The following is a 16,210-nucleotide window of genomic DNA, read 5'->3' as shown; positions in this document are numbered from 1 at the left end:
GTATAGAAAAGATAATTTACAAAATATTTTCCATGTATAGAGTGCTTTGTTTTTTAAAGAAAAATAAAATTAAATATTCTTATTAAGTGAAAGTTAACAAAAAAAAGTTATAGAATGATTTATTTTTTATATTTTTTTATATCTAAAAGGGAGGCCAATCAATGAGTGACAATTGTCATCACCACATTGATTTCCTCTCTTTTAGTATAATATATAGATAGATAATAGATGCTCCTATGAATGAGAGAGCCAAAATCATTTCCCGTGATTATAAGTGCATTTCTCACTCCTATACCCACTAGGCCACTAGTGCATTACACAATGTTGCAAAAGAAAATACTTTCATCAGTTCCAATATTATTGCACCATTTATCTTTTCACGAAATTTCACAAATATTGCACCATTTCCAAAAGGAAGTCTAAATCTATAATGGCTTGTGTCCATATGGACACAAGTGACTATTTTTAGTACCAACGCGTAATATGCCAGTACCAATAACACAAATGACTTGTATTGGTACTTCTTAGCAATTTTTCGTTTTTGGTACTGATATATAATGGTATAGGCCGGATCGAGTAAAAGTAGTCTAATAGCAGACGCGCAAGGCTCCTTTTGTTTTTAATGGAAACCATTTTCAAAGGAAAACACCTTAGCGAAAATAGTTTTGCTCTATACAAAACAAGCAAAGAAAATGGGGAAATCATTTTTCGGGAAATTGTTTTCCGTCGAAACAAACGGTGCAAGTTGTTTCTTTTACCAAGAAAGTCTGGGCATAACGGTAAAGGTATTACAGTATTCTATTTGAAGCATTCCTTAAAATATACTTCCTCCGTCTTTTAATACTCGCAACGTTTGTTAGTTTCACGCATGTCGATGCACAACTTTAATCATTTATATCTTAAATTCTCTTTATGCAAAAATTATAAAAAGTTGATATTTTAAAAATACACATTGAGACGAATCTAACAAGATCCCACATGACTATGTTTTATCTTATATAAAAAACACTACGAATAGTCAAAGTAGATTATATGAATAGTGGCAAAAGTCCAAACGTTGCGAGTATTAAAAGACGGAGGAAGTAATATTTACCAGATTACAGCACCAAAAACCCTGAAACTGACTATACAATTACAGTATGAAAATCTGAATATTATTATATGCATAGATAATTTACAAAGTGAAAGTCTGAAAACTGCCCACTGTAGGCCTAGAAAACACTGCTTCAAATAAACGTGTATGGCAAAATGAGACTATAAGATAAAATCTGAATAATGAAGTCAATCCATAGATCCCAGGAAATGTCATGTTTTACTTGGACTGTTTTTCTGTTCAGCTAAACGTAGCGTCTCTTTTGCCATGGATGAAAATGTCTGGGCGTTATCCTCCATCTCTGTGGTTTTCAAGCCGATACCCTGGACAGAACAAAAGTAAGTCCAAAAACATATATAGTTATAAAAATATCAAACTTTTGTATACATATTTGAAAATTTTCACAACAGAAAATGTAACTGTAATATGGTGCTCAGACGCTAATTTTTATTTAACTAAGAGAAATTAATCTTTGGCAGTTACAAACACAGTTCGAGAAATTAATATGATGAAGATTATTTCAGATTGAGGACAATGTGATGAAGATAGATATGTACATAAGTTGGTTGGTACCTGCAGTTTCTTTACATTCTCAGTAAGCTTGCTTTCAATCATTTTGGCAACACCAACTGGTTCCTGAAATCAGAATAATTAGTACGATCAGAATAGTAGCTTCTGAACACTGTAACATGCCTACCGTGCCATTGCAGAATAAAACCCCGTACAAAAAAGAGTAAGAGAAATTAGAAACTGTGATATCCAAAACCACAATAATAACATGCTACGATCAGAATAGTAGCTTCTGAACACTGTAACATGCCTACCATGCCATTGCAGAATAAAACCCCGAACAAAAAAGAGTATGAGAAATTAGAAACTGTGATATCCAAAACCACAATAATAACATCACTTCAATGCAGAAAAAAGCACATTTGTTTTGTTGTTTCAGAAGCTTGATAAAAGGGTTTTCTCTTATTGTGTAGCACAAAAAATGAGGATAAAAGGGTTGAAATCTTACATTACTGGAACTAGGTGATAAAAATCCATATTTCTTCTTGATTTGATCTACTGTCTCGACCTTCTCAGATTGTGGCTCTTCATGCGCTGAAGGTTTCTCAGTCTTGACCGTCATTTGCTTCAGTTTCCCTGAAATGACAGTCTTAGTTTTGTTAAGGTGGGTAAATATTTATCAGCTCCATAACACAAATTCAGTTAAATATCAGGTCAACACATGAAAGTCAGCCACATGCATTAGTCAAGGACCTTTTTACTGCCTTCGTAGGCATTATCGGAATCACTTATACACACCATGGGTATTGAACGGCGTTTGGAAAAGGGGATTTCATGTTTACTTCATGCTATGTTGCTAAAAAAAATAGCAATATTAAATTCTACTTCAATTAGGAGAATCCAAATCTTCGAAGTAACATTAAAAGATCAATGTACTAACCTTTAAAAGAATGGAACTTGCTTGCTATATTTTGCTTATTTAGCATTGCCATCACATTGTTCCCTTTTGGTTTCTCATCCTGATCATCAAGATCAATGTCATCTGCGGAAAATATCAAATGATTAAACAAGGAATCACACTCTCAATATACATTACAGAAGAAGCTCCGAACTGGAACAACGGTAAGCGACAATAATGAACATCAGATGACTATTTTACAAGTAGGGGGCTCTACCGCTCCTAGAGCTCAATAACGCATTAAAATAACTTGACATGGACAAAATCTAAAAATTTGACACATACAGAATAGCAAGGCTTACCGATATCTAAGTCGACATTGTCTTTTTCCACTGTAACGTTAGCTGGAACTTCCGTTTCAGTAGGAAAATTGGAAACTGCAAATTTCTTTGTAAGTTCCTCCAACATTGCTTTCCCATCAATAGCTTCAAAATCAGCTCCATGGTTTGGTTTACTTCCAGTAATATCTTTGAATAGTGTACTAAACATCCCCTATTACATAATAAGAAAATGAACAACATTCAGTCATAGTAAGTCACTGGAAATGGAGGCAAGAAACCTACAAATGCTATTACCTTTTTCTTTTCTTTGTGGCAGACTGGAGGAGAAGTTGCTCCATCCTCCCAATTCGAAAGAGTTTTGTCATACACACGGGAAAGGGAGTCCAAATGCCTAGTAAAACAAAAACAAAAAGTCGATATATAACCAACAAATCTTTTCAGTGAATTCTCATTTCGAAATTTTTCCTTAGCAAATAATCTAATTGATCAACACTAAGTAAATTATACCTAAGAAATAAAAATTGTAACTTTAACTTGTCATTGTGCGTAAAAATGAGTAAATAAGAAGACGGCAATGGTATATAATTTAGTTTTCTCTCCTTATATTTCAATCTTGCGGATATATCATATAGTAATAAAAAGCTTTTAAAATTCACCAAGAACAATATTCATCTTTAAATTCTTTAATTAAAGACACAACCACTTAGTATCTATCCTGTTAAAGCACGGGTAAGGTCCATATTGCAACTTATTCCCAGCAATCAAAGACTCTTAGAGAGGCATATATTAGCCACCAAAAAAATGTAAAAAAAAAACAAAAAAAAACTATGCAATTTCCATTTGTAGTTGAAGATAGTACATGTTTTCCACCGACAAATTGATCTTTATACCTGATTGCTCGGAAGTTTTAAAAGGAATTTCCCTGAATAAAAGTTTCCTAAGACTTACAAAACCAGAAAAGGAGTGTTCTACTTCTACTTATGAAATTATGTGCTCTCGAAACATTAAAGCTCAGATTTTTTTGTTTTGAACTTTTTCTAAACTACCATTTTTTGTGGTTGTATGTCTATAGAGAGCCAGTAAGGGCAATGATATTGACAAAAATGTACCCCTAAGTCTTAGATAGCAGTTTGTTTATCATAGATAGTATCAGTGCATGTCATTAAACAAGCAATGTAAGTCATACTGCATTTTGTTAGGAGAAACAAATCGGATAAGCATGAATACAAACCTATACTTTCCATTTTGAAGCAACATTGAAGCCACAGCAACTTCTTGATCACTCTTTACCTGAATCAGTTACAAAATTCAAGTAGCTTGTATAAACATTACTCGAGAACCATAAATAAGAGGAAAAAAAATTCTTAAGCTTAGTACCATTATAACTTCTCCATCTGCAGAAGAGCATATGGAATATTCGGGTAATGTATTCGTCTTCAAGGGTGAGCATATGAAACTTCTTAGAGTAGACTCTTTCACAAGAGACAACTCTGGAAGGGACCTAAAATTTCATAGGAAACATATTTAACGAAAATGGAGTATTTGTTACTGCTACCATTTTGATCCTCTATTCTTTGCAAGTTAAACATACTATTTCAGATACATATAAAAGGGATTAAGCAGCTATTTTCCACGTACATTGACATGAAGATATGACTTAACAGAAAATCTAGAAGATTGAAAAACATATGTGCAGCGAAACACAATTATGTAAAATCCGAATGTCTGTACGACAGACATGGTCCAAATTTTGCTAAAAGGCAATTCAAATTTCTTCAACTCAAGTTTGTGTTCATGAAGCCAAAACCATAAAAACAATACTGATTAAGCTCGACTTATGACAGTCATAACTGAAATTTCGCATCATAGAACAACATGATGATATGTTTGGATAACATAATTGATAGTGTAATAGAACTGAAGGAAAATATCAAAATTTTACCTTATTTCGATTTTTCCACATGAAAACAGAAGTACTAGTCCTGTACTGGAGGTACTGCAGACAGTAGATGCCCAGCAGCAGGAGGTTGAATGAAACTTCTTTTTGTAAATTACCTTCTTTACCCCCTGAACTATATGTGGTAAGGAATAGATATATACAGCCTTCTCAGAACAAAGCAACACCTGCTGCTTTTGTGCTGCTTCCTCAGTTGAGGATCCTCTGCTTGCTTCTGCTGTGTTCATTAACTTCATTAGTGACAACAAGTTGATAATTTCTTAGGGTATATCAAAGATAGCTAGATTTCTCACGAAAAATTAATTGACGGAAAGTATGACATATTTACAGAGAAGAGAATTGAGTTACCTAAAATCTGCATAAACAGAGTTTTGGAACGTTTCTTAGGATGAACTGCGCTACTGCTCAGTGTATTTCCGGTATCAGCATCAAGTGCCAATAAAGATGAATCCCTCGTTGCGATGATCAGTATATTCTTTTCAAAACCACAAAGTTCAGATGATTCAAACTTCAGAGATAAAACATCTGAAGACAACTCAGTTCCAATTTTTTTCTGATACAAAATGGAGGAACCCTCTATATCAATAACCGAAATCTGCAAAGAAAGTAAATCCAAAACCTGTTAATTGTTGAACTCGACAATAATCTCTGCTAGCAGTGTCTTCCTCATGCAGACATTATTTTCTCCCAAAAGCTCCCTCAAAGGATTCTCATGAGGAAACAAATGCAACTAGACTGTGCAACTTTAAGTTGATGCTTCTTATTTTTTCTTTAATATACACTTACCTTAACATGAATGCCCCTTGATGAAAAGAGAATAGGCCACACTTGTTACAGACAGTATTTAAGCAAATAATATAACACTCCTATCATTTTATACGAATGAAGTTTACTAGTTTTTTAGTTCACATAAGCTACAAAGAGTGATTTTTGTAATCAGAATGTGTGTAGAAGCTACGAAGTGTAGATAATTTGCCTAATTTTGCCACAAAACACAAATGAGTTTGACAAATCTTTTATAATAAACTGAACTAAAGAGGTATTGGAGTTCTTATACCAGTCAACAACTGGAATTCCTAAAGGAAAGATAAGGTCATAAGGACAGTTAGGGGATCAAATTGGTATAACTTTTGCATCATTGAGAAGATTTGCTCCAAAGATACTGATTCTAACTTAAAACTCCTGTAGGATGATAATGATAAAGCATTTATTCTCATGACGTAATTCGTAGATTACAGATAAAGAGAATGTTAACTCTTGTTGAGTTGTCGCACATTTCATTCTTTCACGATAAATACTTGAGCTAACAGTTTTAAAGCCGGAAGGAACCAATCTAGGATTCTTCAACAGACACAGAAGTTTATGCTACATGCTTTTTTCTGCATACAAAAAGTAGGACTTTGAAAGACAAACAGTTAGTGTCTAGGATTGAAGAATGGATCCCCTCAAATTTTCTAATTCAGATAGTATAACATATGTCCTTTGCCAATTCTGCATCTTATTCCAATAGGAGAGAAGCAAGGAGATGAAAAGCTGGAATTATCAAGGGTAATAATAGAGAAGCTTACATATCCGTGTTCAGATCCCACCGCAAGATATTTTAAGCTGTTATATAAGTGGAAAGAGAGTACAGATTCATTGACTTTTATGAACTTCACACTATGGATGACATGACTGTTTCCTTTCTTCGAACTTCCTGGAATAGTTAATACACTGGAAACTGATTAGATAACTCAGTCAACTGCACCATGTATACGACATTGTTAAGTTGAAGAATTTCTCATCTAGATTTATTTCTTCCAAACAATGCAAACTACAAGGGAACTCATGACAGCAACGCAGCCAAATACCAACTTATGCATCTCAAGTCAAATAACTGAACACAGAAAATAAGACAAATTAATAATTTGATTTTGAATATCATTGCGTCAAATATCATGCAATCGATCAAGCTTATGCCCACTAATTATTTAAGACTGTCAGAATAATAGGCTACCATTTCACATAAAACCTTTTTGATAGTAAACTAGCATATTGACCTAAAAAAATTCTCTGACTTATCCTGCAAAGCATGAAGCATTTCAGAATTCATGCTTCAATGTTCCTAATGAACGAGTAGAACCCTCAACTTTATATCAAGTATTAGGTGCATGACGTTGTTTATGCAATAGAGGCCATACAACTTTTCCACATAATTCACAGTAAGAAAAGAGGTGACTTTAGGACCAATTGAGAACAACCAACTTATAAATTTTACTACATATGAAGTATATATTATGACAAAATCCCAAGGCCATAAGAAGCACCTTGTTATGAGGTTCAATTAAGAGAAAAAATAAATTTGTTGCTAAGGCTATATTCAAGTGACAACATGCAGTACATTCTAACATTCCCCTTATATATAACCAGTATGATGCTTAATACAAGTCAACATGATTAAATTATTGCTGATACTACTGTACCTGATAAAGAGAAAAACCCGTTCTCTACTGAAAACGGTTCAGGCTTAAATTGATAGATACGGACCTGTGTAGAAAATAAATTTTCATATGAACAAAGGGAGGAATATCAAATAATGAAATATAAGTTCCTCAAAAGACAATGCCTGCAAATTTACCATGCCCCTTCTGTCTCCAGAAAAGAGAAGCCGTGGTCCAGAACAGTAGTGGATTGCTGTTACTGCTGCGCCACTTTGAGATGATTCATCCTCATTCTGCTAATGGCAACAATACAATATAAGCCACTGTGGCCATTAGAAGTTCTTATAACAACATAACAGACGAAAGCTAATATAGTTTTAACCATGTAGGAAGTTCATGCACACACAAAAGCCCTGAAATAATAGCTTTGACTTAATCAGATTCCCTGACGCTGAGAAGGTCATCTATAATGAATGAAGAGCTTCAGTTATTAAAGAAGATTGAGTTCCTTTTTGCTGTGTAGGTTCTACAAATAGTTGTCTAGTTGTGTTTATCCCTTCTTTACCGTCATGACACCTTTTTTTTTGTGTATGTGTGATGATTCTTCTCTATTTTAAGGGGTTGAACTGTTGAAGTTGTTAACATTGATGCTAGAATCACTAATCTCAAACTCTAGGGAACAGTAAATGACTTTCTTATATTATATGAACAATATTTATATTTTTGATGTAGATAAAAAAGAAGTCCATGTTGTATTGCTTAACAATTTAATTGTAGTTCTGCATTCCACAAGGAGTCTAAGGACAAACAGACTTCTATATGGCTGGAAAACCTGTAGTAGCATTTGACTGTTTCCTGAAGGGGGTAACTTACTTAAAGCAATAAACCAAGAATCATATCAGTACCTGTTGTGTTAGTGATAGGAGTGGGATTAAAAGGGGGCATGTGACATCCCAAAATTTGATGGTCCCGTCGCTGTGTCCTGTAATATACAAGTTCGTAATCTTTGAAAATCCGGTAAAGTGGGGTGAATTGGTGTGCTTTGCTTCAGAAGGAAGGATAGATGGAAGATTTTTTGCCACTGAAGTGTATTCCTGCATAGCGATTACATTATATAACAATGAATAAGAAAGAGTCACATGAAGGACTAAATAGATATATCAATACCTCTTCCTCAGAATCTATATTGTTGGAATGGTTTGTGATAAACTGAGCAGAAGTAGTAGTTGAAGAAGAAATTGGAAGCTTTATCATCAATTCATTTGGCAGTGACGCTGATGATTTCGACGGAGATTGCAACAAACACTTCTCAATAGAATGATCATCATAGGCATACATGAGCCCAGATTTTCCCAACAGAATAAGAGAATGTTGCTTATGTTTGCTTGTTTCGTTTGAACAAGAGATAATTTCTAAATCAAGACAAGGTTCAGACAGCTGAAGCCCCAACTTAATTGTTCGAGATTCAGTGTCTTCATTCAACAAGACCACCTGCAACACCAAAACTTCTCTGCATTATTTTATGATCTATTTTTTACCAACATTCTAGATTCTAGAGGCATAAAAAGTTTCCTGGTACATCTATAAACCGCAAGCTAACTAAAGTAGCAATCAGCAGGACTAAAGTCCATTCATGTCCTAGTTTACTTGTATAAGAGTAAGCTACCCTTAGGAATTAATCAATAGTAACATGAAAGCTGGATTTCAAATATATTTTAAAACTTGATCTTGAGTGTCAAATCTGTCAACCCAATTAATTCAGAAACACAATCATCAACATAAATGTGAAACATTAAAGGAAGAGTTCCTGTAACTTCTTTTGGTGTTGATCCAAATACCTGAACCAAGTTTGTGGACGTGGCATCAGAGGCGCCAGTAACATATAATCGATTAGCTTTACCATCTGAGTACACGCACTTCAATGATGTTATGGGAACTTTTTCTAATCTGTAACTTAGATTGATCTTAAAAGTTTGAATATTGTGTGTATTGCCAGAGTCTCTACTCGCTGGAGAGCCACTTCCTAAGTCTGAATTTGAAAGGATGTTATAGATAAATATATCCCCAGTGTCGTACCCAACAGCAACTTTACTTCCAAAGGGGCACACCCAGCATGCAGAGGTTACTGTCTTAGTCTCTTGAGAAGACAGTTGAGTCATGGATCCACTATTACCAATTGTAAAAACAGCTTTGCTTTCTTGGATTGCCCACAGTGCAATGAATCCATCAGCAAATATAATAAGAATCCTGCAGTCGCAAAGTAAAGACACAAGCAATGAGAGTTCAATAAAAATAAAAATAAAAAAGAAATAGAAGAACGAAACATAGATACGCTACCTCTTGCTTTCTGCCGTTGGTTGAGGCAATATATGCATTACCGCGTGGTCAACTAGATCTTTATCAATAGATGCTGAAATAAAGGAATTATCATATAGAAGTAAGCATTAATCACCATAATCATGTAGGCACACACATTGAGAGAAAGGGGTCATCAAGAGTATTATTAGACAAAGACAAATAAGATGTGAAGCCATGTATCCTTTACTAATAATTTGCAATAATGTACAACTTTAGCAATTTCACCAGCTTCAATAGCCTTAACGCATTTCTTTTTTACTAATGAAAACCACAAATGGACATAGGTCCACTGAGAAATTCTTCCCTCCGTATCTGCTAAATTCAACATAGAGAACCTGCCATTTAGAAAGATCAGAGCAATAGCAAGAGCAAGATCAAGATGCCTCTACAATCCTGAAATCCTGATGAATCGAAGCTAAATAGAGGTCACAGTGTCACACAGTTGCAGGGTGATTCACACTCTAACCACTAATAAAGAGAGATAAGACATGCATTAGAAGCGATACACTAAAAGATTTGCAAATCTTCTGTTTACTAAATCGTTGCACGAACTCGCAGTACCATGTTTAGAGCTAACTCTTAGCACAGGTCAACAGAATCCAAGGACTCAGAAATATGGGATGACCAGATTGAAAGGCCATAAACTCACCATGTGAAGCTGAAAAAGGGATCCAATACTTCATTTTTTCTATCTGGCTCGATTCCTTATCAAGCTTCCACACTGTGACATTACCAGCACGGTCTCCTATAAATCTACCATCTCAAACACAATCAATACACTGTAGCAATCAAAAACGCAGACTTTGGGTACATCACGTCACGAGAATAGAGAATTCGTAAAATTCCCACAGAACTATAATAATGAGGTACTTACATGAAGAAACACTGTTGCATTACTGAAAATGATGTAATATCTTCACTGAAATCATGTACATGACACAAAATCTTCTTATCTATGTCCCAAACCTAGTTACAAGACATGCCGAACAATAGAATGTAAATGTAAAGAAAACTAGGGGGGGGGGGGGGGGAAGCAACGGAATAAGCATAAGATTTAACTACCTCAATTCGGTCTTTGACAGTTACATTCAAAAGATAACCTTGATTGTGAATGAACTACAAGTTAGAAAACAATGGATTAGCTGTGACAATATTAAATTAATGAAGTGTAAATCTGGTGCACTTTCAGCACCAAAATAAGACAAGGAATATTGGTAGTAGAATTGGAAAAACCTGCAAAAACTTGCTAGGCTGCACATCATTGGACTCCAACAGAGCTTGGGTATTATCTTTTCCCAGCAATTTAATCTGCCCATTCCTGTAGAGCAGAAACAAGAACCAAGAACATTACAAATCTTTTAGGATTTGACCAAGTATATAAGATAACAAAATGCAATTCTTAAAACAATTAAGATGTCATTTGGTGATACACAAGTGTTCAACTGTAAAGCGGTCTGCTCATTGTATTAAAATCAGATTTGTGAACTCTAGCAAAGAAAAACGATAAATTTGAAGCAGACTACAGGTCCATTTAGTATTACAGCTTGTTTTTTTGTCAAGAACACATAGAGAACAAACTTGCATTTAGAAGAGAAATCGAAGCAGCAGCAGCTAAAAGGGGACTAACTTTGTTGAAACTGCAAGTATCTTTTGTACTGGATCATAAGCCAACATAGTAGCTGAAGATGGTAGTCCATATTGAAAAGCTAGGCGAGGATCAACATCTTCAGGTTTAAGACAATCTGAGTTCTCCCCAGGCTGCAACAGCATTCGAGCATTATCAGTGTTGAAGTAACCAAATGGTGTTCAATGCTTTTAACAAAAGCATACAAGTGATACAGCAACATATATAAAACAAAATTCCTTAGATGCACATAACTCTCATGAAAGTCAGGTTTCCTGTTTCCGACCTTTATAGTCAAGGAGAAACATCTTCTTTGAAAGGCCGGGCCTTTATAGTCACAAAATGAGCTTTTCATTCAAAATTAGTGTTAAGACTCCTAAGCAAAACTAATGGTTTATTAGCACCTTTCTATGATAATAAGTGTTTGTGTTTCCACTCGTGGTTGTGCGTGTGTACGAAACCATTTCTCATTCACCCATATCAAGTTACTATAAACCATTTCTCTGCAACATTACTAATATCAGTTCTGTGATGTCTGAACCACCTTTCCAGTTCGTCAACTAAAGTTAGCAGTTGTAGATTTCCACTGCCCGTAGCAATGTAGGTTGTTATGCCAATGCGACTAACTATTAAGCAACTCTTTCTAATCATACAAATATAACAAACAAGGATTACATAGTACATAACAAATACATACAAAAAGGAGGTCCTGTCAACAAAATTCAGAAACCTGTTACAACAACTCAAAAAATGCTAAATTTGATAAAAAAAAAAAAAGCTTACTAATTACTCCCTCCGTCCCAGAATAGTTGTTATACTTTCCTGGGTACATAGTTTAATGCGATAAGTAGTAGTGTGGTTATCAATTGTTATTTTATTGAAAAAGTAAATGTGATAGGAGTTAGTGGGATATTTTTTTAATTCAATGAGAGAGGGTGTGGGGACAAAAACAAATTTAGTGGGAAGAGAGAGACAATATTATTATTGTGAGGTCATTCCTGATTTAGAAGTGTAACAACTAATTTGGGACGGACGAAAAAGGAAAGTGTAATAACTAATCTGGGACGGAGGAGTACAAGAATTTTAAACTTTGTACTTTAATCACGGAGTAGAAACATAAGAATAACAAACAATTGAAATTGGAGAACAAATGATCAACCAGATAATATATAGTCACCATCACTTACTCCCCCTGTCGCAAATTAGTCACAATTATAGTGTAATTTGAACTAGTACTACCACAACTAATTAAATCCCAACGGAGAATTGAAACGGATAGAAATGATGATCATCACACGATTCAAGTTGATCCAAAAATCAAAAGAACAGAAACTAATTGCAAAGTAATTTAACAAATAAATAATCTACATCATTAAATCAAACAAAGAAATCAAAGGAAGTTCAAAGTTCAAACCTTTTTGGTTGCCTTTTCCACGAGCTTTTTTACAAACATTTCCGAGAATTAATTCAACTTCAGACAAAAAAACCCAGAAAATCAGAGAAATGTAAATTGGAGAGAGGATTTAGGAGAGAGAAAAATAGAGTGAGTGAAAAGGGGTTGATTGATTGAATGACGTCAGTTACATGCCGAAACTCTAACGACGAGAAACGCCACTGTTCAGGAGGGAAACTGATATTGGACTAAATTAATTACTTTTAAAAAAAATCTTTTATTTCTTCTTTAGTTTTGAGATATGGTCGGTGGTTTTTAAAATTAAAAATATTATTTTGATATTTTTTGGATGAATTCATGTATTCCAAAAATATGGATATTTGGATTAACCCTTTGGGTCCTTACACGTATGTAAAGAGAGTATGATTAATTGTGATTAGGTGATGTCATTACGACAAGAATTGGGGATACTTTGACCATAGGACATGTGGACTAGTTGTAATACTCCCTCCGTCCCAGAATACTCAACCCGGTTTGACCGGCACAGAGTTTAAGGGATTTGAATTAACTTATTTAATTTAATAGGTAGTAGTTGATAGTGGGGTATTATTTTAATGTAGTTAATGGAAGGTGGGTTAAGAGGTGGGGTTGGGGGAGTGTAGGGGTTGAATTTTTAATTATTTTTTGTATGGAGTAGGGGGTAGATGGGTTAATAGAGGTGGAGTGAGAAATAATATAATATTGTTAGAATATATTTCCATTTTTAGAAACAGGTCAAGTATTAAGGGACGGCCCGATAAGGAAAACAGGTCAAGTATTCCGGGACGGAGGGAGTATAAAACTGCTCATTATTCTACTGGATATACAGTCAAATCTAAAACTTATACTATAAACGTTATTGAATTATAGATAATAAATGTATAATTTGATTGTATATTTTCTTCTCAAATTTTGATAAAATATTACCTACTGAATATGCAGTCAAATCTCAAACTTACATAGTAAATATTATTGAATATATATTCAATAAAATTGAGTTAAGGTAGGAGTCAGTGTTGTTCTATCACGGCTCTGAACGAGAAAAGATTGAGGACCATTAGTGGGGCCTTTTTATTTATGTTTATGTTTTTGGTTTTGTTTTATTTTTTGTAAAGGAAATATTTATAGTAAATCGATAATCTATTAAAAAAAATAAGATATAAGAAATAAAAGACATACTTCCTCCGTTCCGCAATAGATGCATCGTTTCTCTTTTGGACACTATTTATTAACTAACTTTGACAATTATTCTTTCACAATATATAAAAACAAACATAGTTAAGTGAGATCTTGTTAAATTCGTAACAATGTGAGGATTCCAAATATCAATTTTTTATAATTTTACTCACACGCAATTGGAGATATTAATGTTCAAAAAAACATGTTGGGATACGTGAAAAAAAAATGATGCATCTATTGCGAAACGGAGGAAGTAAAAGAAAAGAAAAGAAATGCAACAAGTTTCTCAAGAAGCTAAAACTAAGCTTCTTGTAGAAATTAAAGCAAGGGCGATCATAGCAAACAAGTCCAACATCAATTGTCTATATGAGCTAAAAATACTTGCCAAAACGGAAGAAAAAAAAAAGGTAGAGAGGGAGTTACACCCACAGACGACAAGGACTAAAATCATGTTCGGCGGGAGCGTTTTAAGTAGCGGGGTAATATTTTAACTAGATCAAAACACTAGTTATAAAAATTAAGAGTATTTGACAAGGTAGTGATTTAGGTAAGGAAAATTTGGTAATATTAATCCAACCTTTGACCGATTTTCTTTTATTAAGCCCACCTACGACATATTTTTTAATAATCCCACCTTTATTACCCAACAACTTTTATTGGGCCCAACAGGTCATAAAACTGTTGTAAGCGGCATTATTTCTCTACATGGCAGTACTCTCTCTCGATATATTCAGTCATCATCATCAATTCATCACCATCTCGTTGACTTTTTCACCGATTACCGGCCACTTAAGCCCAATAAAAGTCGTCGGGTAGTAAAGGTGGGATTATTAAAAAATATGTCGTAGGTGGGATTAATAAAAGAAAATCGGCCAAAGATTGGATTAATATTACCAAATTTTCCTTTAGGTAATTAGGTGGAGGGTAGCATTTGAGGTAGCGTTTGACAAGCTTTTCTCAAACGTTAGAAAGTTTAACGTTTGAAATCATGAGTAGCGGTGGAAGCCAAGCATTTCCCAATTAATTTCTACACTAGTTAATTCTCTGGTAACGACAATCAATGCATCATCCTTTCTTTATCCAATAATCACTCTTCGCCCATAAATGATATCAATTGCCCAAAATAAAACAAAAAACCAAGAAAATTACAAAAGTAAAAACAAGTTACATTTGTCAGGAAAAAAATGGGAAGCATGACAACCGGATTGCTTTTTCATTTAAAATGCTTCATGGTCGATTTTTTATTAATCTATAACATTGTGTGGAGGTATTTCAGCAAAAAAAATTCAAGTATGGAGAATCTAGTTGTTCCCTATACACCAATAATAAAGAAACAACAATAACACATGCACGTCCACCTTGTAAATATTTGTTACTAGATTAAATCACGTGCACGCACGGATTTTGATAAAAAAAATTCACAAAATATTTAACTGATTATCTCCCATACTATTATATAGTATAACATTTTTAACATACTTATTTAAATTTATTCATCTAATGTGCATATTTAAAATGCTAATATGGTAATTTCACCAAAAGATTGAGTGATTATTTTCCATTATTAATATAGCGATTTGACTAAAATATTACCAATTTAGAATAATTATTATTACATTTTATCTATTATTGCCTTAATTTATAAACTAAATTTTGTTTCCATACATAAATAGTTTATAAAAAGGTAAAGAATAAAATAAAATAAAACAGATACATTTTTTTTTAGGAAATTGGTTTTTGGCGGGAAAAAATCGCACCAGGAATTGACACGTGTCATTCCTGGTGTCTCTTTTAGTATATAGTAATAGATGAGTCATTGTAATTTTATGCATAATTTCAACAATAGAAAACTAGCATATGTTAATTTAGTAAAATAAACAATAAAGTTGCATTAAATATCACCATCAATTAATCAAATTGTAATTATTTTTAACTATAGTTTTAATTATTTTTATTGTTGTATTTTATTATTTCAACCGCTACTTTTACCGAACACTAATACCATCAACAATTACTTTGACAGCTAACCTTTGTCCGCTACTAGTTGACCGCTACCCGTTACTCAAGCGCTAAAACTACCCGTTACCACTAAGCCGAACATGGCCTAAGGTTCTTCAATAGTCAATTTCTCACTATTGTTGCATTTAGAAAAAATGGCAGGATTTGTTCAGTATATACTCATCTTCTTCCATCTTCTGATGAGAATAAAGCTCAAATTAAAGGTAATCTGCTTGAAGAAGTTACGTCAAAATTGGATCATATTTTAAAAAATTATGTTGAAGAGGAGGTCAGGTTTTATCAGGATAATGACTCTTTTTTTTGTAGGACTGGAGTACAGACGTTGGGTATGCTTGAAGGGTGATGATTGTTGGAATTTAAAGATGGAAAAGCGCTCAAA

General features: G+C 33.9%; 1 protein-coding gene across 4 annotated transcripts; it reads right to left on the bottom strand.

Moving 5' to 3' along the window:
• Window positions 1-964: 964 nt before the first annotated feature.
• LOC110806192 (uncharacterized) lies at window positions 965-12,870 on the bottom strand. 4 transcript variants are annotated; one of them, XM_022011829.2, is made up of 23 exons: window positions 12,616-12,870; window positions 11,205-11,335; window positions 10,811-10,895; window positions 10,640-10,693; window positions 10,452-10,543; window positions 10,227-10,330; window positions 9,557-9,629; window positions 9,058-9,466; window positions 8,387-8,710; window positions 8,125-8,313; window positions 7,417-7,515; window positions 7,262-7,325; window positions 6,368-6,495; window positions 5,148-5,394; window positions 4,785-5,016; window positions 4,220-4,343; window positions 4,074-4,132; window positions 3,137-3,233; window positions 2,864-3,053; window positions 2,544-2,645; window positions 2,112-2,239; window positions 1,667-1,729; window positions 965-1,416 (listed from the first exon to the last, which is right to left on the bottom strand). In XM_022011829.2, the coding sequence occupies exons 1-23, from the start codon at window positions 12,652-12,654 to the stop codon at window positions 1,306-1,308; spliced, it is 3,144 nt and encodes a 1,047-aa protein (XP_021867521.2). In that variant the 5' UTR covers window positions 12,655-12,870; the 3' UTR covers window positions 965-1,305. The 4 variants fall into 4 exon arrangements, with proteins under 4 accessions (XP_021867521.2, XP_021867534.2, XP_021867529.2 ...); XM_022011842.2 differs by having other exon boundaries at window positions 4,785-5,013; XM_022011837.2 differs by having other exon boundaries at window positions 7,417-7,512; window positions 12,616-12,868.
• Window positions 12,871-16,210: the final 3,340 nt, after the last annotated feature.

This window comes from Spinacia oleracea, chromosome 1 (genome assembly GCF_020520425.1).
Source record: "Spinacia oleracea cultivar Varoflay chromosome 1, BTI_SOV_V1, whole genome shotgun sequence".
Classification (NCBI taxonomy): Eukaryota; Viridiplantae; Streptophyta; class Magnoliopsida; order Caryophyllales; family Amaranthaceae; genus Spinacia; species Spinacia oleracea.
The sequence above is the reverse complement of the archived record's forward strand: the minus strand, read 5'-3'. Positions and strand labels throughout refer to the sequence as shown.